The sequence below is a fragment of the Letharia columbiana genome (assembly GCF_014066305.1).
Source record: "Letharia columbiana isolate WasteWater2 chromosome Unknown Sc0000011_s2, whole genome shotgun sequence".
Lineage (NCBI taxonomy): Eukaryota > Fungi > Ascomycota > Lecanoromycetes > Lecanorales > Parmeliaceae > Letharia > Letharia columbiana.
In genome coordinates, this window is record NW_023501049.1 from 536032 (window position 1) to 563363 (window position 27332).

The following is a 27332-nucleotide window of genomic DNA, read 5'->3' on the forward strand; positions in this document are numbered from 1 at the left end:
AAATGATGTCCAATCTGAGTTCGCGGGCGGGGGAGCTCAAGTCCCAGGGCGCGGCAATGGCAGCACAAGACCCAAATAGCAACGTCACGGCTGAAGATGCGGAGGCAGTCATGACTGATGAGTCGAAGAATGCGGGAATTCCAGCATTTCAATTCGATCCCGATGCGTCACCAGAAGAAAAAGCTGCCCAAGCTAGATCGGTAAGCTTATTGTTCCTTTACTCAATTATACAAAGGTACATGATTGACACCGAGTAGCACGTTCCGCCAGGCTTTCATCACGACAAAAAACCTAAAGGTGTTGGCATAGCTACGGACATTGTTTGTCCCCCTACCCTTTTGCACAAACCTGTGCTGATATAGAACCAATAGGATGATGGTACGCCAGACGCATATGATCTTCCTCCGCCGAGTAAAGAGGGTGCGGTACCTGCATCACCAGCGCCGGATGGAGAATCTAAGAGCCCCAATGGCCACATGCAGCAAGACGAAACCGCTCGGTTCGTTGCGAAGACCGGTTGGGCGCCCAGGTTCGGTCAGGGAAGTATCACATCGGAGGAAGCCCAAGAGAGTCTCCTTGACCATCAGACGCTTTTAGAGAGCAAATTAGACGACAAATTTTTCGGTGGTACGCTTCCGAGCCTCGGGTCATGATGGACTGATTTTGGGAATGATGTTGGCTAATGGGCTGCTAGACTGGTATCACAATGCGGGTATCATAGTATTTGCTTGTTTGAGCTCATGGTTTGTAGCCTTGGTTGGAGGTGGCCTTGGATGGGTGCTGCTGATCATGGCTTGCTGTGCGACCTACTACCGTACATCCATTCGTCGGGTACGTCGCAACTTCCGGGATGATGTCAACAGAGAAATGGCCAAGAGTCGTCTGGAAACGGACACAGAGAGTCTTGAATGGATTAACAGCTTTCTGGTCAAATTCTGGCCAATCTACGCACCAGTACTTTGCGATACAATCATCAACTCTGTTGATCAGGTCCTCAGTACTTCCACACCAACCTTTCTCGACAGCATGCGTATGAAGGTATTTACTCTGGGTTCCAAGCCACCCAGAATGGATCATGTCAAGACGTATCCAAAGGCCGAAGATGATACGGTTTTGATGGATTGGAAGTTCAGCTTCACGCCTAATGACACCATGGACCTCACTGCTCGGCAACTCAAGAACAAGATAAACCCCAAGGTTGTACTTGAGATCCGAATCGGAAAAGGAGTCATTAGTCATGGAATGGACATCATCGTCGAGGACTTCGCATTTTCCGGGTTGATGAGGGTCAAGGTCAAGCTTCAAATTCCATTTCCACACATAGAAAAGGTTGAAATTTGTTTCCTTGGGAAGCCGGACCTTGATTATGTTTGCAAGCCCTTGGGTGGCGACACATTAGGCTTCGACATCAATTTCATCCCGGGACTGGAAGGGTTCATCAAGGAGCAGATCCACGGTAACCTTGCTCCGATCATGTACGACCCAAATGTTTTCCCCATCGAGATCGCCAAAATGCTTGCAGGAAACCCAGTCGACCAAGCCATTGGCGTACTAGCGGTCACGATACACGGTGCACAAGGTCTAAAGAACCCGGACAAGGTTGCAGGAAGTCCAGATCCATATGCTGTACTTTCACTTAACAGCCGTGACCCTCTTGGCAAAACCAAGACAGTCAAAGAGAATGCCAATCCTCGCTGGAATGATACATTATATCTTATCATTACCTCTCTCGCCGATTCTTTGACATTTCAAGTGTACGATTGGAACGAATATCGCAAAGACAAGGACCTTGGAACTGCAGCATTTCCTCTTGACCAGTTGGAAGCAGTGACAGAGCATGAAAACCTACAACTGGAGGTCACGGCTAACGGCAAAGCTCGAGGAATCATCCAGGCTGACGTTCGCTTCTTCCCGGTTCTAGAGGGCCAGAAGATGGAGGATGGTACCACTGGACCAGCCCCTGAATCCAACACCGGCATCGCAAGACTCACTGTCGAGCAAGCCAAGGATTTGGACGGTACCAAGAGCTTGATCGGGCAGCTGAACCCATACGCAGCCCTCATCCTCAATGGTAAAGAAATCCATACGACTCGTAAACTCAAAAGGACCAATAATCCTATCTGGGATAACGGTTCAAAAGAATTCCTGGTCACTGACCGCAAAGCAGCCAGACTGGGCATGGTGGTCAAAGATGACCGCGATCTCGGGACTGATCCAGTACTGGGCACTTACCAAATCAAATTGGACGATATGTTGCAATTGATGGGGAAGGGTCAAGAGTGGTACAACCTGGCTGGAGCGAAGACTGGTCGTGCCAAGATGATGTTACAGTGGAAACCAGTGACACTGAAAGGCGCGCTCGGCGGCTCTGGTGGCTACATCACGCCCATCGGTGTTATGCGGTTTCATTTCGGAAGCGCTCGCGACCTCCGGAACTTGGAGACCATGGGTAAATCTGACCCCTACGCTCGAGTCCTCCTGTCTGGTATCGAGAAAGGCAAGACGGTCACATTCCAGAACAATCTCAACCCCGACTGGGACGAAATTATCTATGTACCAGTTCATTCGCCACGTGAGAAGCTCACAGTTGAGGTCATGGACCAAGAGACCACAGGGAAGGATCGCTCACTCGGCCTTCTCTACGTAGACAGCGCTGACTATATTCATCAAGCCGACAACGGGGAGTATGAAGTTCACGGGGAGAAGCGACAATTGTCAGAGCCTTTGCGCATAAACGGCAAAGGATCTCCGAAAGGAACTCTCAACTTCACTGTTTCTTTCTACCCCACACTCAACGTCATTGATCCAGAAGAAGAAGAAGCAGAGAAAGAAAGAGCAAAAATTGCGGAAGAAGAGGCTGCAGGAAGACCTTCAGTCAACGGCACAAGAGCCAGCATTGATGGAAAATCTAAGAGCAGCATAGATGGAGAATCAAGGAGCATCACAGTGAACGGTTCTACAATAGCGCCGAGTTCCACAGAGAAAGACCGAGAACTTGGAAAGATCGACACCAATCTTGCCAAGCAACTTTCGAAGAACGAAAAGGAACAAGAAGAACTACAAGGGGAAGGGCCAAAAGTTCCACAAAAAATAAGGCTTACCCCGGAAGAGCTCCTCAAGCACGGTATGCTAGCCTTGACGCCCTGAACAAACGTCGTATGGCTGACTCTTGGGAACTATAGAGTCTGGACTTATCATATTTAAGCTCATAGAAGGGACACTGGCGCGTCCAGACGTGCGCGTGGAGATTGTCATGGACGACTACATATTTCCCTCATACTCCTCATCGAAAGCCAGATCGCGACAGACTCAGTTTGGCGAAAGTGAGTATTGATAGAATCCTGGCTTGTTTCAGTGCTAATATCGCTCGCTCAGCTGGGGATGCCTTTGTACGAGAACTTGATGTATCCAAGATCACTTTACGACTGAAAGAAAAGCAAGACAAAAAGGGTGACAATGAACATGATAATGATCATACAATCGCTAAGTTGCAAGGTAATACCTTGGACGTCTTGCAGAGATGCCTGGTAAGGCTTTAATGGATAGATAGTGGTGTTTCGCTAATCAACGACCTTCGCAGTACAAACCGACAGAATTGATCCTAAAGGGCGCTGAAGGTACTATCAGCAGAATCACTGTTGATCTTAGGTATCTGCCTGTCAAGATGGACCTAGACCCTAGCGAAAGCATCAACAACATGGGTACCCTACGCATTGACGTTTTAGACGCTGACGATTTACCGGCCGCTGATCGCAATGGATTCAGTGACCCTTACTGCAAGTTCAACCTCAACGGCAAGGAAATGTACAAAACCAAGACTCAAAAGAAAACGCTTCATCCCGCATGGAATGAATATTTCGAGTGTCCAATCAAGTCCCGAACAGCCGCTAATTTCAAGCTCACCGTTTTTGATTGGGATATGGGAGACAAGGACGACCTTCTCGGCGAAGCCACCATAAACCTTGACTTACTCGAGCCCTTCAAGCCGAGTGAGATCGTGCTACGACTGGATGGTAAGTCAGGTGTAGTTCGGCTGAAGATGCTCTTCAAGCCAGACTATGTCACTAGATCACGTCAAGGATCTTCGACGTTTTCAGGAACATTTGCAGCACCAGGCAAGATTGTCGGTGCACCCGTCAAAGGGGTCGGCAAGGTCGGCGGAGCAGTTGGTGGAGGTGTGGTCAAGGGTGCATCGTTCCTACGACATGGCTTCAAGGGCAGAAAGGACAGTCGAGAAGTAAGCAATGGAGAGGTAGAGCCACCCGAGATAGAGGAGCCAATCGCCAATGGAGGCTCCGCCATGACAACACCGTTGGGGACACCACAGCGTGCAGCTCCAATGATTGACGACAGCCCGTCGGCTCCTCAAACCCCACCACACGTACGACAGAAGAGTTTTGGAGCGGCATCTACAATGAGTGTCGCGGGCGGAGTGCCTGGCAAGGGAGAAGCTGGCAGTGCTATGTTCTTGGTGCAATCCGCCTCCGGATTCCCTGCGACATCGAAAATCCAAGTTCACATAAAGCAAGTTTTGGCGAAAGGCGCTAAAGAAGTTCACAAAACGAAAGGTGTCAAATCCTCCACTGGAGAAATCACGTGGGATCATGAGATGTTCAAAGTACCATGCTCTGCCGATACCCAATTCCAAATTCAAGTTAAGGACGACAAATTCTTGGGCGATCACATCCTTGGTGAAGCACCTTTCTTTATCGATGACTCTACGGCAGGAGGTGAGAAGACGATCAAGGTTGGGGAAGGAAATGTCACTATCCACACCACTTTCATGCAAGATAGTGGGCCAGGTAGTCCAAGGAGTCGGCGAAGCCTTCTGAGCAGGAGGCCTCGGGATGTGAGTGGCGCGAAGGGACCAAGTTGAGAAAGCTGTCAACAGGACGCTCCCTTGAGATGGAGAAAAATCTTGTTGTTCATTGATTGAGTTACTATTAGCGTGTTGATACCACTCTGTTCTTATGGGAGAAACCTCCAGTCTATAATACAACACGAACAATTCTACTTGTAGGACCGCCATCATGCGGGCTCAGTGTTCAAACGGTAGCTCTAGCGTTCTCATTCGCAAGACAGAGATACAGCAACCAGACAGACTGCTGAGTCTCGTGCGCTAGCATTGAGGTAATAGGTAAACGCCAGCGGCGAGAAGTCTAATTTCAAAATGTCTGCAATGATACGGATTCTGCGGCTATTCCATTGTTGCAGAAGGTATTCTCAGCGGACCTGTTAGAGAGTACATGGAACTTTCCATCACGTAAGGTCAATTGCTTTGGCGTCATCGGTCCATTCTAACCCTACTCAGAATCTCCCTCAACACTTAATGCAACCCACTATCTGGCAGCGACTAGGACTGCACACGCGGCAGTATCACCAAAATGCTCTTTACAAGGACCCAAGGCTCACAGGAGGGGGACACTCGTCCCTTTCCCCACAAGCCCCCGTCGCTCATGGGCTCTGCCTGGCCCGTCTCTCCCCAAGTCCCCCTCAGTTTCACCCAAAGATCTCAATGTCCGAATATTCTCAGCGGTGCAAAATAAGGCCTTCTCCGGGGCAGATTGCGTGAGCCATCCTGTCGTCCCATTCCTCCCCACCCACGGCGACCTTTACAGAAAGTCTCATACCTTTTACGCTGCCTCGATGGTGTGGCTTCATGACTATACCCTGACCGTCTATAGACAACATCAGATCCAGGTACAAACAGTGTTTTGTAGGGGCCACACATTGACAAAACACAATGCTACCTCTTAATCACCATGGCTTTTTTTTTTGTTGAGACGTCGACGCTTGATTCGAAGGCTGCTCTCGTGTGCTGTCGAACAGATCAGACCTCTTTGCCCTTGGCCTCAACAACACAGAACATCAATTTTCTCATACTGAACGGATCACTGCGAAACACAGGTTCGAGAATCTAACGGTTTGTAGGCCACTCCGCAACTTTTACCATGACTAGGGGGTTTCTTGGTCAAATGATTAAGATCGAGAACAGTGTCACAAGCGACATTAGTCAAGCCTGTCCGATATGCTTAGAGGGATACGGTAGTTTTGAAGGGGTGCCTTAGAGGGGAAGACAGATGTGCATGTGTAAAATTAAACAATTTCTTTTGTTCTTTACATGTTTCTTTCAACAGATACTCAAAATCCCGTCTCATCAACAAGCTACCAGCTCAAGACCCGAAAATCTCATGATCAATTTCCCATACCTTCCCAGCCTTTGGGGAGTCCTAACACAAACATCCACCGATCATGAATTCCCCACCCGCCATCAACACCGCCTTTACGACCTTGACGTCGAATGAGAAACTCCACAGCACCATGACCGAAGTTCCCACGCCGGGAAGTGACCACAATCTCAACTCGGACAACTCATTACTAAATCCAGGTCCATCTACGAAGAACGTTACCATGCGGCCTGTCAGGTAGATGATCGATAGAGCAGTCGAAACAGCATACACTACCCCAACGTTGAAAAAGGCCGTCGCCAAAACATCTCCAGGAACGTGAAGGAGGCGAGCGAGGAGAAGTGCAGGGTCCGCAGGACACCCGGACGCAGGGCGCGGATGAGACGGACGTTCGAAGTGAGGGAGGAAGGAAGGAACAAGGTTCCACGACGGAAGATGGATAACGATGACGGGTGATCCGGGTTTTTGGAAGACGCGGTCATCGAAGGCGTGGGTCCTACCTGTTCCGGGCGGGGGGGGGGCGCACGGACGACACGTGTTTCGGTTTCGCGCCCGAAGGGATCGTGTGCACGGGACCACTTTACACTGCTGTGTGGTCGCCGAGACCGGTCTGATGGGGCTGACGTTGTTGTTCCCGTAGACGCTCGAGGGAGTGTGGTGGAAGCGGCGACGGACCGGGCCAATAGCGGCGATTGCGTTTTCGTGAGGGACGCCCTACGCGTTTCGAGACTAGATTGATGTCGGGTGTTTGTGGGAGAAGGGGTCGGACGTCGTGAATGGACAAAGTACCCTCGTGGGGAGGTTGTCGGCAGGCGAGGGGTCAAAAAGGGTGGCAGTCGGAGCGGTACCAACCCCTGAAACATGGACGACTTTACGGGGACGAGAAGGGTTTTTGACGTTCAACGCTCAAGCTGTAGTGATTTTTGATTTGTGAATAACACCTGTTTTACGGGTGAAGCCCAAAATCGGCGTAAGAATAGACTAATTCAACGTCTCCGACTGCAAAAATTTTTCTTAACTCTTTGCCTGCTAAATATCCTCTCTACTCGTGACTTCTGATCCACTCTCTGATCGACCTCCCTGTCGCTCACGGCCTTATGGTTCGCTGTGCTCTGGTCAGGATAGATAAAATCAGTCTGTTGGTCCTTCTTTACATCAGACCCCGGCAATGCTCGCGATGATACAGCAAAGCTGATGATAGTGTGCTGATGCGAACACATCAACTAGCAATGCATGAGCGATTTTTGTCACGATAAAGGTATGTTTTCAAGAGGACTCACTTCCGTACGGCGTGAAGTATCTCGCAGGTCGACGAGACGATGAAGGTGAGTTGTGGAGCAATTGGACGGCCATCTCTTAGCCGCCCATGGGACGGGCGGAGCTCCTCTCAGGCTCAGACGAACGAGTCATCGATCCCGTATTTTTGCATTTCGTTCTCCAATCGAGGATCCTCGCTGGCTTCCTCAGAATGCGCGGAGTCCATTCTTACACTTGTATTCATGGGCTTCGAGACAAGAATTCCTTCCCGGATTAGATCATCCGTCATGGTATCCTTGCGTTGATGTCCATGACCATGGATGTGGTCATGGTCGTGGTCGTGGTCGAGGTCATTCATGGCAGTATCACTGCCATTTTCTGTTCCCTCACCAACGTTCTCGACCCACGATTTTGGATCGTTGGTGAGCGGAAATTTGATGTTCGTGTCCAGCCCTTGCGTGTCACCCCCTACGCGTCTCATTACCCACAGGTACAAGGGTCGTAGGGTCGGTATACAAGCAGCAATGATCCCAATTTGCACCTCGAATAGCCGCCATAGCCAATTGATGATGCCGTTGTATGTGCCGTCGAGGGGTACGGATTGACTGTTGAGCACTGTCCGGACAAGGCAACAAGCTCCTGTGATGAATCCCAGACACATCAAAACCCATAAACCGATCTTAGTCCTGAGATCAATCTGTACCCGCCAAAGAAATAATATCGGGAAGGCTGCAAAAGCAAAATCGGAGATAACCGATATGACCGCTTGAGCAAGTATGATGCTTTCTTTTGCCTCCCTGCTCATACAAGTGCCCCTGTTATCCCATGCCGCGTGGATCGGTTGGCACTGCATGATCCATACAACGGTCAAAATAGTATTCGAGAAGAGTAGAAACGCCACGGCACATTGTAGCGGTAACAGCAGCGCTCTGCTGTTGGGTAGTCGCATCAAAAATAGACAGATGGACACTTTAGTCCACATAAGAGTAGCAAATGTCTGAATCCACTCCCCGTAGGTGTATTTCCTAAACTCTTGCAAGTTGTGGGGGGAGAGGAATTGCTGGTGTTTGCCAAAGCCGTAGTTGACTTCCTTGAAATCGAGCCCTGCGCCTATAGTGGTTCCGAGCTGTGTGGTGGTCAGCAAGCTGGAGGCCAGTAGCGCTGGGAAGCACTTACAACCGCCAGGCAGATAGCAACATCATCGTACCAAAATTGATGCACGATCCAGACGCGGGTAAGAATACGAAGGAAGAGGGAAATCAGGACGACTACGAGGAAAGCGATGGTGAGGGCGAGGATAGCGGGTCCCCAATTGCCTTCATCGTTGGCCATTATTGCGTACTGCCTTTGGTTGTGAAGGTGAAAAGGATCTCTTGCTTGAAATGCATCTTGGAAAAGAGAAGAAGAGGGCAGATGAAACGCTCATCATCAGACTGAAGCTAGGAAGCGGCGCTGCTGATTTAGCCTTACTGTGGGGAAGTCCGCTGTCTCGAATCTGCCTCGCCATCCCGGCCCCTACTTTATGACACGAGTGAGAAATATACCCGATAGACTGGTTCAACGACAGTCTCTAACTCTTACTCAACTTCCGCTTCACCGTGCGCGAGGTTTACTTGCGTGTACGCAGAAGACGCAGGGTTCATCAAGCGAATGGGAGGGATACTCCTGTTCATTCGTTACTTTAGCTTCGTGAAGTTTTTAGTCCCTCGGTCATTGATCCTCGGCATAGTTGGCCGAGGGACAAGCTCTACGGAGTGCGCTTGGTGAATGCTAAAATCTACCTAGTGCTCAACACTCACGATGATATACATGACGAGTCAATGTCCTTCACTCTATGCCATCACGGACTTCCTGACCACCACATTTACCGCCGGCCTCTTGTCCCGCAACTCACGAATACCCGTTGCCAACATGGTAGCTACCCTAGTCGAAAGTTGTGGTGGAGCAGTGTTAGGTGATGGCGCAGATGTAGGTGTTCGTATTGGTGATGTTCTGGGCGGAAAGGTCGAGGTAGTTGAGGTTATGTATCAATGTCGTATCTTGGGGAGGACTTGTTGTTCCAGGAAGACCGTGAGTGCTCACCGGCGTTACTGAAGCTAAGATCAAAAATTGAACGACGCGGACAGCGGTACTGAGAGGACTAGTGACCAAAGCTGTAGAAGAAATGACTGATGGAAATACGGCTACTGTGGTTATTTCGGATAGTTGACTGCTACCGTGAAACTTGCCGTATTGACAGGTGTGGCGCCAGGGGCCATCAGAGTAAAGAACTCCTATACGGGAACGCAGGAGAAGGGGCGCTGATGATGATTTGCAACGATGTCCCGCCAAGGACCTCAATAAAGCCCGTGGCCGAGCCACTACTGGATGTCAGGAAGTCAGAAGTGACTGAGACTGCGAAAAGCCATGCTATCAGGACAATGCTAATCTTTTACGACTTGCGCATCATGGCGCTAGATGGGAAATAGAGAGCGGAATCTCAACACAGAAACCAATAGAGAAAGTTTCATGACATCTAGATGAGAGGTGCGATTAGACCGTAGTACTTATAGGAACGATGTCTTTGGCCACTTTCACGAAGGATCATTCTCATCTTTGATCTCTCATGTTTTCTTTCGCCTATTCTCTGACAGCCTCTGATGAATAATTAAGATCTGCTGGTATTGTGCGAAAAGACTCATCGGTAGATAGCAACAGGACGCGGGCCACTTATGCCCGATTCTGCCCTCGATAAATTTCCTCGATAAACGTATTCGATCAATTATACATGAGGCAAAACTACAAAGCATCGATCCACAATGAAGAGGACACCAGCCGCAGTGGCATCGGTCTCAGTTCTTAGCTTTGTAATCCGATCTTGCGAGCCATGTCCCAGCTGGATTCAGACAATGCCATAGGGTGGTAGCACTTTCGCTCTATGGCTCTGTCGACCATGACTCTAACTTGTGATGTGAAAGACAGCAATTTTGCTCGAGTCTTAGGAAGCCTTTAACACTTCCAAGGCTCAAAGCCATGAGCAACTTAGGCCGCTCCCCAAAAAGGACAATATCCCATCGTGGAAGGCGTTCGACGGTTCGGGACCATCGTACCCACGGAACTTATCAGATCAAGACGTCTGTCGGATATCTTGCTCAACAGGTGGAAATTGCGTGCCTTTATGGCTTCGACGACGAATACTCTATCTGTCTTTATAGTCCAATTGGCTTCCGGAGAAGAGAGTGCGTGAGATGAGTACGACAAATCTGGAGTAGTTGACGTTGACGGGTATGCAAATTTGTGGGTCCTGATAGACCGAAAAGGGGCATTCATACAGGGGGATCTGCCGCCAGGGCTATTTTGAGCATTAGGGTTATTGTTGAGTTGAATATTGAATCTGCATCTAGCACTGCTTGCCTGTCTTGGTAACCAAGAAATTACTAGTCGGACAAGACCGTTGATATTTGGCCTTATCTTCTGGGCCATTGTTAAATGAGACCGATCATGTCCATCGAGTGAAAGAAGGCTCTGGGACACGTTTTCTTGTCTTGTCGGAGAATTAACTTTTTTTTTAGCGTTACGGCGGCCCGGATAGTGCTGGCAGTTTTTAACACCCAACAAACCCCACCATTCTCTATGTGCATAACGTTAAGCCTCTCAGGTATTTTGCACTTCGGACCCTACCCTCTCCTCCATAAATACCTCTCCAGATCCCTTTCTCATTCTCTTCCTTCTTCCTTCACGCATTATCTTGTACATAAACAGCTCCAGCAGCTCAATTGAGTGAGTCAATTCTGCTTTCCCCCTTTCTGAAAGGCCAAGTGCCTGTCGAACCCCAGCATCGCTCCCCATTCGTCCCGGTCCACCCCTTCTTCGAGGTCTGGGGCTTTTACATGGGCTTCCCGCAGTCCGATTGGCATTGGACAACATGAGCAGACTGTTCTAGTCCTCGCCAAGTTATTGTCCCTTAGGCCAAAGTCCCACGTTGCACAGTTGCCATACCAATGTCGAGGCTAATTGATCTTCTGAAAGCCATAGGAAACCAGCCTGCTACCCACTCTGATATACTCAAACAAACATGGCGGCAGCACAGAGAGCTATACCCTCACACCTAAGGGAAAGTGGGGCCACAAACGGGGAGGCAGGAGCTTTCAAGCGGAACCACCATGGAAAGTCTCAATCACACGTGGTGAGTTTGGAATGTTTTCGAAACCCCTAGATCGTGTGATGTAATGGCGGCCGCGTGAGGTGCTATTCTAGGCCTGAGGAAGCGCCGGCACGCTTGTTTCAAAGCAGTCGGTGGACCTCGGTCAGAGCACGGAAGTTGTGACCTTCATTAGGAAATCTCGGAAGGCACTCTTCTATGATCTGCAAGCTCAAAGCTCGGTCCCAATCTTCCTTCACACAATAATTATTCCTTCGCGAGTGATACCTGAAGCGTCAAGCACCATCTGAGTGTCGTTCAAGGGCCTCTCAGCTGTCCAAACCTCTTGACGCAGTCGAGGGTTCAGCAACGGGCATTCGACAGATGATATCTTCATCACTCGTCACTCCTCCTCACATACCCTTACCATATCTCTTCCTTCACTCCAACAACTCACAACGCAATGGCTACTGCACAAAACGTTGCCGCAGACATGGTACCTATCATGGCAGCGTTTCATTCTTCAGGATCACAGCTGACCAGATGTCGCGCAATTTGACAGGCTTTCGAGAATACCTCCACATCCGTTGCAGCTGGGCAAATGCGAAATGCCCTTAACGCTCTAGCTGAGACTTGCAAAGATGAAGAAGAGAGGGAGCGCTTCGAGACAGAGATGGACAACTTCTTTGGCCTCTTCCGACGCTATCTGAATGATAAGGCCAAAGGGAACGCGCTGTCCTGGGACCGCATCGCTCCTCCACATCCAGAGCAAGTCGTCGACTACAACGATCTTGCGAACTCCGAATCCGTCGAATTTCTTAATAAGCTTGCGGTCATCAAGCTCAATGGTGGTCTCGGTACATCCATGGGATGTGTTGGCCCGAAATCTGTCATCGAGGTCCGCGACGGCATGTCCTTTTTGGATCTGTCCGTCCGTCAGATCGAATATCTCAACCGAACCTACAGTGTCAACGTGCCTTTCGTCTTGATGAATTCCTTCAATACCGATGAGGACACCCAGAACATCATTAAGAAATACGAAGGCCATAACATCGACATTATGACCTTCAACCAATCCCGATACCCCCGTGTTCTTCGCGACTCGCTACTCCCAGCTCCCAAGAAATACGACTCACAGATCTCCGATTGGTACCCTCCCGGACACGGAGATGTATTCGAATCGCTCTACAACTCTGGTATCCTCGAAAAGCTCATCGACCGTGGCGTAGAGATTGTCTTCCTGTCCAACGCAGACAACTTGGGCGCAGTCTGCGATCTCCGCATCCTACAGCATATGGTTCAGTCCGAGTCGGAATACATCATGGAACTGACCGACAAGACCAAGGCTGATGTGAAAGGTGGTACCATCATCGACTACGAAGGCTCAGTCCGTCTTTTGGAAATTGCTCAGGTTCCCAAGCAATACACGAACGAGTTCAAGTCGATCAAAAAATTCAAATACTTCAACACCAACAACATCTGGCTAAACCTGAAAGCCATCAAGCGCGTAGTGGAAAACAATGAGCTTGAAATGGAGATCATCCCGAACAACAAGTCCATTCCCGCTGATAAGAAAGGAGAGGCGGATGTCAATATTGTTCAACTGGAGACTGCCGTCGGTGCCGCCATCCGCCACTTCAAGAACGCTCACGGTGTCAACGTGCCTCGTCGTCGTTTCCTGCCGGTCAAGACTTGCTCCGATCTCATGCTTGTCAAGTCAGATCTCTACAGCCTGAAGCACGGCCAGCTCATGATTGACGATAGCCGATTCGGCCCAGCACCGTTGATCAAGCTCGGTAATGACTTCAAGAAGGTCAGCGACTTCCAGAAGCGCATCAGCAGCATCCCAAAGATCTTAGAATTGGACCACTTGACGATCACAGGAGCTGTGAATCTAGGCCGAGGTGTGGTGTTGAAGGGGACAGTCATCATTGTGGCCACGGAAGGCAGCACTATTGACATTCCTCCCGGATCGATCTTGGAAAACGTCGTCGTCCAGGGCAGTCTGAGGCTGTTGGAGCATTGAGCGACGGCGTCTCTGTTGTGCTTTCTGTGGCGGTGTCATTGTGTGTGCAAGGAATGGAAATAGCATATACCTAGATGACCCGCTCGTCTCCATTCGGCATGGTCGTCTCCAGTTGTAAGGTTGGAATATGAGCAGGGGCTCTCTCTGTTGGTGCTTCGCCTGTCTCCAAAGGAGATAAGTTAATGTTACATAGATAGACCTTGTTACAAATCATGGTCCTTCACCTTGCATTCATACATAGATCAACGGCGAAATTTGAGGAGAGGCAGCCCTGGTGTTGACCTACTACCACCGTAGACTGACGGAGAAGCTCAAAGCCAATACTAAGCTCCCGTACCAAGCTTTCTCACATGCGATAACGGCGCCATGTTTTCCATGATCTCGTTAATGGCATACTTTCCTATCCATGTTTTTAAGCATAAGTATCCATTGCCTTCGATACTCTACAATTTCTTAGGCAAGTATAAGGCGTAAGATCGCATCTCGGTGTAGCATGTCCGCTTGATGACGACGCTTTGCCGAAATAAAAAGGAATTGGGGCCCCCACCAGGGGTGAATAATCAATCTGCATTTTGCCCGTACGAAAACGGCAATCCCTTCACATCTTTCCTTTGTACTCATGGTATGAGACTGGACTGGAACGCTACATCAGAGGACGAGCGGACGCCTGTATCCTACACAGAAGAAATCCTCCACCGAGAGGCAAGGCAAATTGAGCACGCGACCCTTTTGGGATCTGGACGAGACATCAATTACATTTATTACAATATTTGCAATCAGAGAGACTTCAACCAGAGCCCCTTTTATCAGGCTTGCCTAGCATCTATAATGCGGCGATATCTTTCACGGCAATAATACCAATGATCCTTCGGTCACCCTGCTGGCTTTCGCTCGCCCTCGCCTTCACGGTCTTGCTGCTGCAGTACGGTCGGGTAAAAGGAGACGCAGACATTGAAAGTGTAAGGATACATCATGATTACGAAGATATGAGTGGGAGAGGTGGAGACCCCAAGGCGAAGTATTGGCGTAAGTACAGTGCATGGTCTTTCGATGCCCATCGCTAATGCTGGTGTTTTTTACAGATGAGTCGGTGTAAGTTTTACTGTACTTCTACATTGAAAAGCAGAAGCGCTAAACAGGCTCCTCAGCTTCCATCCACACTACGATGGCCGGTAGGACAAGGCTCTACTCAATGGAATAGGACAACACGCTGACTGGATCTAGCTTCACCGACCACACCCTCGATTACGAGGAACAAAAAGCAAACCTGTCCCTCCTCATGCAATCATACCTCTCGTCAATGTCAGATATAGGCGCAGAAACATGGATCATACACGGCACGCTCTTAGGCTGGTGGTGGAACCAAAAAGTATGCTCCCCAAATCACATCGCGATATCTTCTCCTGACAGTACCACTCAGATCATGCCCTGGGACTCCGACATCGATGTGCAAATGACCAATACTACAGTCCATATGCTCGCCAGGTACTACAACATGACTATCCATACTTTCGATATTGGTGATGATGAGAAGAGGGATTATATGTTAGAGGTCAACCCAAAGTATACAGACCCGTCATATGATGACACTCTCAACGTGATCGATGCAAGATGGATAGACATCGAGACGGGCCTATTCATCGACATAACGGCTGTGCGGCCACACCAGAGCAAAAAGGGAATCATATGCTCCAAAGACCAGCACGAAGAAAAAGTAAGTGAATCCCCTCCCCTCCTCCCGTTCCCATCACCAAGTCTTCCGACCAACCCACCGCCAGGTCCAAGACCTCTTCCCTCTCCGCGACTCCCTCTTCGAAGACCAAGCCGTCAAAATCCCCTATAACTACGCTCGCCTGCTCACGCAAGAATACGGCAATGCTGCCCTCACAAAGGCCGAATACTCGGACCACCGCTTCAACTCTACCAGCATGGAGTGGGAGAAATTCATGTCAGTGAGCTCCCAAGAGAAAATTGCTTGTCACGTTTCGCAGGCACTGCTGCGTGGTGGGAGAAGAGGAAGGAAGAAATGCGCTGGCTGACGCGCCGGCAGGACCCAAGCTGACGAGGATGGAGACGGGGTGAAGTATCCGGATGGGAGTGTGGAGGAGGAGGATGGGGATGAGGAAGAAGCTTGATACAACAGCCCACGTGGCGAGATGATTTCTGTGCTGCATAGCTTGCGATGTCGAATGCATTGAGCGATGGAGTATCGGAAGATATTGGCATCCCTGGAAAGGAAAGACCCTCACGTTCTGGATGATGACTGTAATATACGACCTAATTCAATCTCGATCTGGTGTATCTCTGCACCAATAAATCAACACAAGGATACTCTACTAAAGACCATGATCCCCAAAGCAGCTAGCTGCACACGGTTGAAAGGCAATCCCTCACCTCTCAATCATTCCGTCAAAGTGTACAACCAACATGGACCTCCTCGACGAGCACGCCCGCTCCCTCACAACCAACCAACCCCACCATCCCCCCGCGACCGCCCCGCCGAACCCATCATCCACCCAAGCGCGCAATGCCACACCGCCGAAACCCCAAAGGCCGCCAGACCCCCAACCCTCCACTCCAACCTCCACGGACGCCCATGACCCCGTCGATCCCACCGACGTCCCGATCCCCCCCCCCACTCCAGAACCTGACCTGCTCGCCAGGTCGGTCGCAAGATCTTTTTTTTCCCTTCCCCCACGGACACAACCCCAGTAAGTCAATCAGATGGAGCACATCGCCTCCGAACCCTTTCGCCTCTGCACCTCTGCACCTCCATCTCACACGCCGCCATGGATCCCCCACCTCGCCACCACCTCCCCTTCCCTTCCCCTTCTTTCCTCCCCTGACCCTCTCGAGCCGCCCGCCCGCCCACACCGTCCCCGGGTCCCCGATTCCCCCCCCTGTCTGTTCGAGAAACGACATCGAACGCAGAAGACGAAGAAGAAGAAGAAGAATGATGAGGATGGCGGACGCGTGCGAGATCTGCGTGCGGGAGGGACGGGTGCCACCGTTTTGACACCCGGGTTCGACGCGCCGATGGAGGCGGCGAAAGCGGGGCGGGGCGGGGCGCGAGGAGAGGAGGGAGGGGGGAGCTGGATGGATGGGGGAGCTGAATGGATGGATGGGGTGGCGTGGCGTGGCGTGGCGTGGGTTGTGTGGGTGGGGGTTGGGTGGGGATGGGGTGTGGGGATGAGGAGGTGGTGGGGGAGGTGGGGAGTTGTTGGTGGGCAGAGGGATGCCATGGGAGGGAGGGAGGGTTGAGGGTAGAGTCGGGTTTGCTGACAGAAGAGTGTGGGTGAGAGCGGTCATCGGGTTGGTGAGAATGGGGGCAACGGGATACTCTCAAGGAACGGAGGGCAAAAATCCAATTGAAGGTGCTTTTGTTGGTTGGGAGGGCTGAAGGTTTGAGGGAGATGCTTGTTTGCGGGAGGGATGCCTATGAAGTCGATCTGTGCAACGTAGGGGCTGAGGGCAAGAAAAGTGTCAGTCCCTTGGAGAGAGCTTGAGTTGACCGACGCAGCCATTGTTTAGGGAAGGAGTCATGGAGGATTTTTTAATGGAGTCTCTCGATCATTCAAGTTCTCGCATTATAGAGTCATGAGACTATTCTTCGTATATTCATGTCGTAAGGCATCAAGAGCCTGAACTTATGTTACAGGCAAATAGCCACTGCGGAAATGAGTAGAGATGCCTCCGAGTACATGTAGCGGTGAATGTTGTCCACCCGTGGTATCATCCTCGTCGGTATCCATTCTCCTTTTCTTTCAGTGATCCAACCATGATAAAAGCTGCTGGTCGTTTACCACCAACTCATCAAGTTCACGTCCTGCTGCGGGCCAGTCGGAAGACTCTGGCCATTCTGATTCTCCAGCTGATAACCCTTGATCATGTCATCCCAACCAGTCCAATTCATATCATTATCCTCAATCAGGCGATCCTGTGCAAAGATGCTGGGATCAAAATTCCATTGGTCTGTGTTGTTCGTTCCATTCATTGTATCTGTAGATTGCGGTTGACCCAGAGGCACAAATGACTGTTGCAATCCGTTCAGGCCGTTCGAGCCCGTCGCGGTGGCTGATAGGGTATCAGTCACTGGCCCTGGCATCTCGAAAGTAGAAAAGTCTAGCGAAGGGTCTCCAGTAGACATGGGGCCTGGCGCGAGATTGAACCGTGTAGTGGCGGGCCCCAGAGAGCCATCTAGTGGGAATCGAGCTCGCTTATCCAAGGCTTTCGACCGCTCGGCTCTTGCCTTTGCCATGAGCTTCCGCAGCGGTTTCCAGAGCATTCCTCGCTGGTTGGAGGTAACTGTCCCTCCCCAGTCATCGAAGACCCCTTCAATTACCATCCAAGCCTTGTCGACCTCGGGACCAATAGTCCGAGTACATAGCTGCGAAATGACGAAGGCTATGGCATGCCATTGTACATATGTGCGGAAAAGCCAGCCCCATCTCAGTGTGGTATTTTCAGTCTCTAGAAGACGGGAGAACTGAACAACCTCAAGTGAAGTGCGGAACAACCGGTCTTTCGTTTCTTGTGGGAGGCCTGCACCAGCATCTGATCTTGAAAAAGGATGATGCACCACAAGCCACATCTTGGCGAGAATGAGTCGTGCTACCGTCACTGCGACCCAATGGAGAGGGACATTCGTGTCGCAGTGGCTGAGATACTTTTTTTCGAGATATTGGTGCAGGTCTTCAATCATGCATTCTTTATCCTCGATACTAAGGCTAGCGTTCATGGTTCGGCAACGGCCTTCTCCAGGTGGAGCATAGCTAAGACGTCTGACTGTTATACCCATTGAGTATCGGATGAGATCGAAAGTCATTTCGGTAGCGCCTTCATGTTCCGCGGGAGCCTCTTTCATACTGGGATCAATGTCCTCGTCGTTGATATTGAGGGGGAATTTGGTGTCGAAGCTCTGCTCGACAATGGAGGGATCAGAGCCTTGATCTTCTGAAGCACGCGCATCGAGTGAACTAATCTGCCACCACAGCCGTCTGCGCATCTCGGTTTCAAATGGTGAAAGCCCAAATCGCTGTCCGTCGCGATGGATACCGAGACCCTGGGCAAGACGAATGAGAAGACCTGTGAGAGTCCAGACATATCGTGTGTCGTCAGATCTGCGGACACATGTCAAGAAAAGCAGCAAGGACTGCAAGACCAATAGCTCCTGAGTGTTGAGGAATCCGGCGCGCGCTAAAGCTTGCTCAACTGCAAATCGATACTTTCGAAGCGCAGCTTGCTTCTCCAAGCCCAATTGTAATATGCAGTCGTCAGTCGATAGCGTTGTAATTGCAGCAAAGTATATGGTGAACATCAGGACCTCGATGGGCTTACTGACATGGTCGAGGTCAAGCGACGCCTGAGATATCATTTTCCCGTAGTGGGGAATATGGAGGAGCTTGATCACCGGGTCGACGTTTGCCTTGAAAACGGCCCAGTATATTGGGATTTGTTCGGGCGGGGGATGAAAGTTGCGTAGAGAGCGGATTGTGGAGCTAAAGCCGAAGATGAAACCCTGATGATGTGCGGATGCTGACGAGCCAGAGCCCGGCGAAGGATAGTCCTCTTCGTCTTCGGTGTCATCGTCAAGTATATCGCGCATCTCTGCTACCTCTTCACTTAGACTGTTCCAGAATTTGTTACTGACATATCGACTCTTTCCGTTCTCCACTTTCAGCCTTCCAAATTCTTTAATCAAACTGCCCGTCTCCGCATAGACACGATTGGGCTCATGCTGTCCTAACATGCCACAATTTTTGGCTATTTTGATATCTTTGATATCCAAATCGCTAGGTCCATTTGGCTGTAATGGCTCGAATTCCTGCTTTTGGACCTCAACCGGCTCATTCGCAGTTTCTGCCTCCTCATCGATTCCCTTCCCTAGGCTCTGCACCACACCCTCTAGCCTTCTCAGTCTCGCCAAGAGCTCCGTATCGGGCGGTTTTCTGCTGCGTCTGGGCGCCCTTCCTGGGCCAGGAAATATACACTCGATTACTGCTCTGTTGCAATTTGAGCATGGATGTCTCTTATCACACTTCACTTTCCTCTTCCTGCATGTGGTGCATGATCTTGCATTTAAGCCTGAGGTAGCGTTTGCAGCACTAACCGTAGGGGATGTACCATGTTTTCCGTTGGTTGTGGGCGGGTCACTGGGTTCGCGACTGCTGTTTGGGGTACGGGTCGCCAAGCCGAATGTGCCTGAAAAGTTTGTTTCTACCGGAGAGGTAGAAAAGTCCTTGTCGAATTGAGGCATTGGAGGAGGTTCCTCGATGTCTGAAGTGTGATTTCCAGAAGGACGGCCAGTAATGAATGCGCAACTTCAAGTCCCGATGGTGAATGGGTAAATAGACGGTCAAGACAGCCGCCAACAGACAATCAGATGACAGATATTGAATTCTCTACAGGGATGTTGAGATGGTAAGCAGAGAAAAGGGTCAGTCGATAGTCGTGTGATGCTTGGATGGGGAAATGGAGAAGAATCAGGTCAGGCACGACTTCTTCGTTGCGAATAGGATTATAGGAATCCGTCCTCTCAACCTTCAACTGCGGAACTTCCCGTTCCCTCGTTTGACGTTTGACTTGTTTGAGTCATATGCGCACTTCGGACTTTAGAGCTTCCCCGAAACTTTAAGAGTACGAGTACCTCTGGGCAATTAGTTGAAGAAGCATAGAAACATCTTGTCTCTTGCACACCAACTTTGCCTCTTTCTATCTGAGTCATTACTACTTCCAATGCCAGGGAAAGTCATCTATTGGATTATTGGAGTAAGCCCCTACGCCTAATGTAAAGGTAGAGGTTCGAGTCTACGACTATGCCCAAGAGAGCATGTCCATAATCTCCCTCGATTACTGGCATCACTGTTGCCTAGAATTGTCCATCTTCATTCTTCTCGAGCAAGCAAGACTCCATCCATTCCATCAACCATGTCATCTGCTTCAGACAACTTAGCCAGATTGGCCAAAGATGTTCCTTGGGTTTTCAAGACACCACCAGAACTCAGTGACGCCGCACGAGAGCTCCTAGAACAGTATTCCCATATCCCCAAGGTCTGGTAAATCAGCACGTCCTTGATATGCGAGAAAGGGCCTGGTCCATATTTCCATATCCATGTATAGGGAAATAGCAAGGCATATTGAGCACTTTTCCAGTCACTTTTCTAGAATTCGTAAAAGGACAATATCCTTTCCTCGACCTCTCCGTCTCGCTCCGTCCCTCCTATCCATGCATCCTTTCCTCGCTCAAAGCGCCCCAGTCACAGTACACCCCCCTAGACCTAGGCTGTTGTTTCGCACCAGATATCCGGAAACTCGTGTATGACGGGTCTCCTTCTCAGAACATGTACACTTGGGACTGGAAGGGCGAGTTCCTAGACCTGGGTCATGGCCTCTTCAATGACAAGGAAGCACTAAAGACGCATGGTTTTGCGGCCGACATCTTCGCCCCAAGCTCGGCGCTCGGTGAGATGGACGGCAAGATTGATGCAATCTACGCTGCTAGCTCCCTCCGTACGTACATTTCGGAGCTGATCCTTTGAGATTGAGGCACGAGACTTGTCTCGGGAGCAAAAGAACCCTTCTACTCTCGGGACCTGTCTTGCATGTCTTGCAACTCCAGTTTCTGCCTCCAACAGGTATTGCTCACTCCAAAATATGCGTAGACATTTTCTCCTGGGACGACCAGATGAAAATATGCGAGCGGATCATCAAGATATTAAAAGCACAAAAAGGCAGTGTAGTGTTTGGACGGCAAATCGGCAATGTAAAGGGACACGAGATAGAATACACAGCGCGAGCGGGGGCTAAAATCTGGCTACATAATGCTGATAGCTTGGGACGAATGTGGGATCACGTAGGAAAAGAGACTGGAACAGCTTGGAGAACGTGGGCGGAGCTGTACGATGTGGACGGACGATGGAACCAAGATTTTAAGAGTTGAGGTCGAGAGAGTTGCGTGAAAGTTGCAATATGTGTTGTCGATCCGCAGATGTTTTCTGACTGTATCGTCGTGATCGAAATGCAAGCACAAATCTGACTCCCCTCTGTTGTTCCAGATACACACATCCTGTGCGAGGTTGCAAAATTTGATATGGCCACCTTGCAGTCTTCACCATATCTGCAAAGCATCCAATCGCGATTCAGCTTTTCCAGTCGAGATGCTTTGAGAAACAAGATTCTACCGTCAGAGGCTCGAATCGCATGACAAATTCCACATACCTCCTTTCCAGTCATAATCTACGTATTCACCCTAGCAGATCATCCAACGCACCTCCACCTCCACTCCTTTGCCCGTTGCTCTGCATCGGCTGCATTGGCGCCGTAGGCATGGCTGCCTGGCTGCTTACCGCAGGAGCTCCCCAGATCTGGGTCGACGCCTTTTCTCTCTGTATTGCCGCCAGACCTGGTCCTGCACTAGTTGGCGTTGAGGTTTTCTTGATTCCCGCACCTGCACTTGCCGTAGACCATAACGAACCAAAGACATCGCCGCCGGATGACGAGGCTTTCGCGGCGGGTTTGGAAAAACTATTCGTGGAGGCCACGCCTGGTCTTGCACTTGGGACTGAGGAAGGCTGCTGGGAAGGTGTGGGCGCTTGCACAGAAGTGAAATAGTTGGGTGTTGCGGCTTGATAGCCTGTAGGACGAGGAGGTTGCTGTTGGGTTTGTGTTTGTGCGAGCGGTGGTGGAGATGTAAAGGCGCTTGCTGGTGGGGAGGAGATGTTGTAATTAGGTGCTGGCGGCGAGGCCTTACTGCCCATAGCGCTGGGTGCTGGCGATATGGAATTGAAGCCGACTAGATCATTGAGGTTGTTACCTTGTGAGGGGGCGACGGGTCTCGGCGCCGCGAATTGGGTGCTTGATGCTGTAGTGCTGGTGGATAGTGGTAGACCAGGTATCGATGGCCTTGAAGGAGCTGCTGTGATAGGTGTGGCAGATTGGAAATCGTCGAAGTCATCGTCGTCTGTTGCGCCAGTATTTAGTGGGTTTGTAGCGGGTTTCCTCATACTGGAGGCGAACTCTTTCGGAGGGGTTTCAGGTGGAATGTCGTTGTCAAAGGCCAGAATATCGATCTCTGGTTCTTTTGGTTTAGCCGGCTCGGCTTTCTTTTGCTCTCGTTTTGGGACGTCTGCTTTCCGTCGTGAAGTCGACGAAACCTCGCCATCGTCGCCCTCGTCATATTCCTCAAATCGATCTTTCCTGCTGCTCGAGTCCTGGAAACCAGACGTATTTCCTCCATATCCACCACCATCACCGTAGACTCCACCACTGTATGCCCCGTATCCACCAGAATCTTCACTGCCAAAGCCGGCATACCGGCTGCCGCTGGACATGCCACCGCTCATCGCACCGCCCTCGACGCCTCCGAATTTATTGCGGTTGGACCTGGCTTTTTTCCGTTCGGCTCGGATACGTTCAACATCTCCTAGCAGCTCGGCCAGCTCTTTTGATCGGTTACGCACGTTTACTCCCTGATCTTTGCCATTCTGATCGATAAAGTGGAACTGCCGTAGCATCTTGAGAAGAGAGGTGTGGGATCGGGCATCGTCGATCACTCGCTCTGAACCATTCTTGATGAGAAACTCGAGTAGTTGGAGACCCTGCGAGCCGTCAGTGACCAATTGTAAAATCTCGAGCGAGCGATGTCTGGACCTTATAGATCTGCCTCCACTCCTCCGCAGCTTTCTCCGTGAATCGTTTGTATATCATGGGCATAATCTCATTAAGCAATTGACTGAAGTCGTCCCATTAGCAAGCTCGATGCAGGGAACCGTATTCCATACTAGTTGTGTGTGCCATTGGCAATTTCCTGCATCAGTGACGATGAAGCGCCCCATGGCTCGTTATTGGTAGCTTCTCGGACCTGGAATTGATAATGAACAGATTCGATGAAGCTTTGACACCACCAATGCCTACCTTCGCTTCCATCTCCGTGTAATTCATGACGGCTTGGAAAGGCATGTCAGCTTTAGCTTCAGCTACAGTGCCAATTACAGGCTCACCATTTTGAACCTTCCGTACACCGGCTTTCAGGTCATACAAGGTCAGGTTGCTGACCTGGTCTTTGAGACTGTTGAGATCCATGTTGGTTTTTTACGTTGGTGGTTGGGGGAACGAAGGGGTTGCAGCGGTCGAAAGCTGGGTTGGGGGGCTTTTTTTGTCCATCATTCTACGCTAGCCAGATCAGACCAAGATGCAGATTCACGCCTTCTACGTGCATATTTCCGTACGAATTGAGTCTTTGGAATTACCCTTCCTTTGATTCAAGAAATAGTATTAAAGACGTCTGTTAGGGTAAGCCACGAAGATCTCTCCAGAACTCCATGGCAACCTTTTCAATCAAGGAGCAGTGAAATATAGGTGACAGAGGGCAAGTGCAGAATGGCTGAAGAGCCTCTCAATTTAATCAAGATGCTCTCCGGCACCGAAGGAACGCCTATATGCTACTCCTATGCCCGCTTGCTTGATACTCGCTCATGTAACGCTGATGGAAGTTTGCGTCTAGAAACTCAATAATATTGACACGAAAGAATATCAACAGGACGTAAGACTCAGCTGACAGTAACCACCAAGAACGAAAGGGAATGTTCGGGTATCTTAGAAACGAACGTCTGTCATGTAAAATGGAAATGCAACGATAAATCAGTCGCCTGTGCGAGTGTTACCGCTTTCCTTTCGACTGATCCTTTTCGGCCTCGCTCTCCTCGTCTGCCTCCGCTTCTTCCTCCGGTCCTTTCATAACCTCGAAACCTCGCAGGCCATGGGGACCTGCAGAGGGGCTCGTGACTGTAGGACTTCCATAATGCACCACTTGGGGTGGAGTGCCTCCTGCCTTTTCACCCCGCAGATGATGGGGATAGGGATTCAAATCCTTGCTGCTCGTTGAAAATGTGCTGACTATCGGAGGCCGCTTCTCACCGCCACTGCTTACGTTGCTGCCGTGAGCTGAATGCGTGTGCACCCCCGGCTCAGACTGGGTTGGCGTCGCTACGGAGTCATGCATCGTTGTCACTGGGGACGATGGACCGCCCTCTTCAACTGGCTGCTCTCCACTCAAAGCGCTCCAGCCGCCTTCAATGTCACGCAGTAGCCGCACAAATTCTTCTGGCACAAGCCCCGATTCACCAGTCTTGGGATCCTCGGCCACCAGCCAGCCTTGACCGTGACGATAAGAAACCCATACTATCTGACCCTCTTTTAAAGGAAGCTCACTTACGCTCTCCCTAGCAAAATCGAAGAGTGCGACAGCCTTGCCGTGCATTTCCTCGTCAGGAGAAGCAATCGTAAACTGGTAGTCTCTCGAATATCGAGAATCTGTATCCTGGTCTGGCATTCCTGAACCTTCGTCGCTCGAATCTTCTGAGGCATCTTCTTGTGCGTAAGACCGATTCGGTAATGTTGCAAAATGGGAATCTCTTTGTCTGGGGCTTGCATAGGTGTTCGGAGCTAGCAGTGACTGCCGTGCCTGGTCAGGCGGGTATGTGACGAGCTCCCCTCCAGGACCATCTGCGCTTTCGTCCTCTTCGCCAATGTAGTATGTTTGGGTCCCATCGCCGTTGACACCCGCAAAGTAACTCCGCGATCCTTCATGGTTGGGTGGCAAATCATCCTCATCTTCCTCCTCCACGTCTTGCTGTGGGCTTCTTCCCCTTCTTTTTCCAGGCCTAGAGCCCGCAGCAGCAAACGTTGACTTGTTCTTCTTATGTCTCGAGCTAACCACGACTGGACTGTGCAAATCCTCATCCTCGCTGTACGGTGGGCCGTCTCCGTATGCCATCTGAGGCAGCTGCTGGTTAGAGAAGAAACCATCACCTCCCCAAGGCCCGGCAGACCACTGTGGATTTGCGCCGTCCCATGTAGCGTTTGCAGGATCTGACGACCTGCGCTGCCTTTCGCTAGCAGGCGTCGAATTTCCAGAAGGCGGCTCCGATACCTCTGGAGGAGGCCCGTAATGCCAAGGATGTACTATTGGATACGCAAAATCTCGAACTAGGGCGTAGGGGAGGCTAGAATGGAAAGCAGGAAAAGCATAGGAGACCGGTCTCGAGCCCCCGTGAGAGTATTTCGATGTCGTAGAGTACGTTGACATTCGACTTTTGGCATATGATGGCGGCCGCTGCAACGGTGCTCGCCGATTAGGGGGGTTGGTGTTCAAGGGAGATAGCGTGGGTATGTGAGCACTAGGCGATGGCGATCCCGATGGTGATTGTGTGTGATGCGGGGAGGAGGATGGAGAATGCGATGGAGACATTACGGCAGTCGTTTCGTCGGTGTAAAGTCAACCTCTAGAACGATAACCTCCCAAAAACCTCTCGTGTGACACAAGAGCCCGACGCTCCAAACACCGTCCACCGGTTGTCAGGATTGCAAATTGTTGGCGTCGAAGGTTTGTCTAAGCGTGTAGATTTCGTACCGGACTCGATCCAGGTGATGGAACCCGTACCCGAAGCTGTTGCCAGGGGTAGACACCTCCTTTGGGCTCAGTGTATGTACACCACCCGAAGATCTCGCTGAAAAGGAGCGTGCGCTGAAGATTCCGAGATGCGGAGTTTGGCCCCCACTGGGCCCAGGTATACGAGACCCGACCTCTCAAGAAAGAGGGTGTATCACGGTTGAGGATGTGGAGACACAGACCAGCTGCAAGTCTTCACCGCCAGGATGCAGTAATGTGTGAGGGCGGCAAGGAAGAGGCTGAGACCAAGAGGATCACTGGGCGCAGGCGCTTCTCGAGCTGGGATGCGGCGCCGGGCGTGTCGCCGTGTTCTAGCAGCTTCGATTGACGTCGACCGTCGATTATTTCCTTGTCGAGTAACTGGCACGGCCAAGTCTGAGAGGAGGGGATTCTCGTGTTGATTCCCTGAGAGTGGTGAAGGGTGAACTGATTTGTTTTTCTGAACGCAAAGTAATCCAGACTCGGCGGGATGTTTATAAATAGATCAGCGTAAATTCATCTTCGTTTCCTTGATATCTGGCCGCAAGGACGTCGAACTTGCTGGAGAGTTCTCCAATTACAATCATCACCAGCGACTTTCAACAAGATACTCACTGGTGTCAGAGAGATACCAGAGCCTCGGGCTTCCCAGTGCTCCGGATAGATCGGTTTATGCAGGGATCAGGCTTGGCCAAGCGTCAACATCCTCAGTCTCGCAAGATACGAGCGTCTTATTGATCTTCATCTCAAACAAGAAAGGCCTAATGAGGCTCATGAATTTGACAAAATACTGCTTCGGATCGTCAATGACGACGACGATTTCATTAATAAATTTCGCTGTGGGCTTATGGTTGCTTGACTGACAACACTAAGGAATCATTTATCAATGGAATTTATCCCATTATTGTCAGCCCAAGCCACAGGCCTTTTACTCTCGAGTATTGACGGAGATGTGGCGGACATAAATGGCCGCGCTATGAAGCGAACGCAGGGCGATTTCCAGACGTAATGCAGCGGATCCAGAGGATGACGAGATGTATCCCTCGAGATAGTCCAATGATTCTTATAAACCCTCCATACCATCCCAGAATTCACAATGAAAGTAGAAGTCCCAGTGATGCTGCTGAAGAATCTGGATCCTTCCCAACTGTGAAATGAAAGGAGTCTTCGCGTCACACTGTGTGGAAAGCATGAGTACGAGACTGACTTGACAGCTGGCAAATCGGCTGACGAAGATATACGACTCTTCAAGATCAAGCTACATGGAAAGGATAACAACCCACACATACTCACCTAATCAATCCTTTCGTGCGG

At 50.5% G+C, this 27332-nt stretch overlaps 9 protein-coding genes across 9 annotated transcripts; 5 read left to right on the forward strand and 4 right to left on the reverse strand.

Annotated features, from left to right (window-relative positions):
- Positions 1-2: 2 nt before the first annotated feature.
- Positions 3-4876, forward strand: HO173_004351 (uncharacterized protein; the record flags this gene model as incomplete). The annotated part of the gene is made up of 7 exons (XM_037306275.1): positions 3-200; positions 258-320; positions 372-627; positions 695-3124; positions 3183-3323; positions 3376-3527; positions 3581-4876. 7 exons carry the CDS (start codon positions 3-5, stop codon positions 4874-4876), a joined length of 4536 nt encoding a protein of 1511 aa, XP_037166785.1.
- Positions 4877-7581: 2705 nt separating this feature from the next.
- HO173_004352 (uncharacterized protein) lies at positions 7582-8777 on the reverse strand (the record flags this gene model as incomplete). The annotated part of the gene is made up of 2 exons (XM_037306276.1): positions 7582-8571; positions 8622-8777. 2 exons carry the CDS (start codon positions 8775-8777, stop codon positions 7582-7584), a joined length of 1146 nt encoding a protein of 381 aa, XP_037166786.1.
- Positions 8778-11499: 2722 nt separating this feature from the next.
- On the forward strand, positions 11500-13591 carry HO173_004353 (uncharacterized protein; the record flags this gene model as incomplete). Its single annotated transcript, XM_037306277.1, has 2 exons — positions 11500-11610; positions 12128-13591. The coding sequence occupies 2 exons, from the start codon at positions 11500-11502 to the stop codon at positions 13589-13591; spliced, it is 1575 nt and encodes a 524-aa protein (XP_037166787.1).
- Positions 13592-14451: 860 nt separating this feature from the next.
- On the forward strand, positions 14452-15630 carry HO173_004354 (uncharacterized protein; the record flags this gene model as incomplete). Its single annotated transcript, XM_037306278.1, has 6 exons — positions 14452-14617; positions 14674-14683; positions 14740-14763; positions 14816-14960; positions 15012-15305; positions 15370-15630. The coding sequence occupies 6 exons, from the start codon at positions 14452-14454 to the stop codon at positions 15628-15630; spliced, it is 900 nt and encodes a 299-aa protein (XP_037166788.1).
- A 388-nt stretch (positions 15631-16018) lies between these two features.
- Positions 16019-16306, forward strand: HO173_004355 (uncharacterized protein; the record flags this gene model as incomplete). The annotated part of the gene is made up of 1 exon (XM_037306279.1): positions 16019-16306. The coding sequence occupies one exon, from the start codon at positions 16019-16021 to the stop codon at positions 16304-16306; it is 288 nt and encodes a 95-aa protein (XP_037166789.1).
- A 590-nt stretch (positions 16307-16896) lies between these two features.
- On the reverse strand, positions 16897-19847 carry HO173_004356 (uncharacterized protein; the record flags this gene model as incomplete). The annotated part of the gene is made up of 2 exons (XM_037306280.1): positions 16897-17056; positions 17395-19847. 2 exons carry the CDS (start codon positions 19845-19847, stop codon positions 16897-16899), a joined length of 2613 nt encoding a protein of 870 aa, XP_037166790.1.
- A 479-nt stretch (positions 19848-20326) lies between these two features.
- On the forward strand, positions 20327-21530 carry HO173_004357 (uncharacterized protein; the record flags this gene model as incomplete). The annotated part of the gene is made up of 3 exons (XM_037306281.1): positions 20327-20359; positions 20848-21100; positions 21253-21530. The coding sequence occupies 3 exons, from the start codon at positions 20327-20329 to the stop codon at positions 21528-21530; spliced, it is 564 nt and encodes a 187-aa protein (XP_037166791.1).
- A 304-nt stretch (positions 21531-21834) lies between these two features.
- Positions 21835-23671, reverse strand: HO173_004358 (uncharacterized protein; the record flags this gene model as incomplete). Its single annotated transcript, XM_037306282.1, has 5 exons — positions 21835-23187; positions 23240-23321; positions 23371-23450; positions 23504-23535; positions 23590-23671. The coding sequence occupies 5 exons, from the start codon at positions 23669-23671 to the stop codon at positions 21835-21837; spliced, it is 1629 nt and encodes a 542-aa protein (XP_037166792.1).
- A 577-nt stretch (positions 23672-24248) lies between these two features.
- On the reverse strand, positions 24249-25838 carry HO173_004359 (uncharacterized protein; the record flags this gene model as incomplete). Its single annotated transcript, XM_037306283.1, has 1 exon — positions 24249-25838. One exon carries the CDS (start codon positions 25836-25838, stop codon positions 24249-24251), a length of 1590 nt encoding a protein of 529 aa, XP_037166793.1.
- Between the last annotated feature and the right edge of the window lie 1494 nt (positions 25839-27332).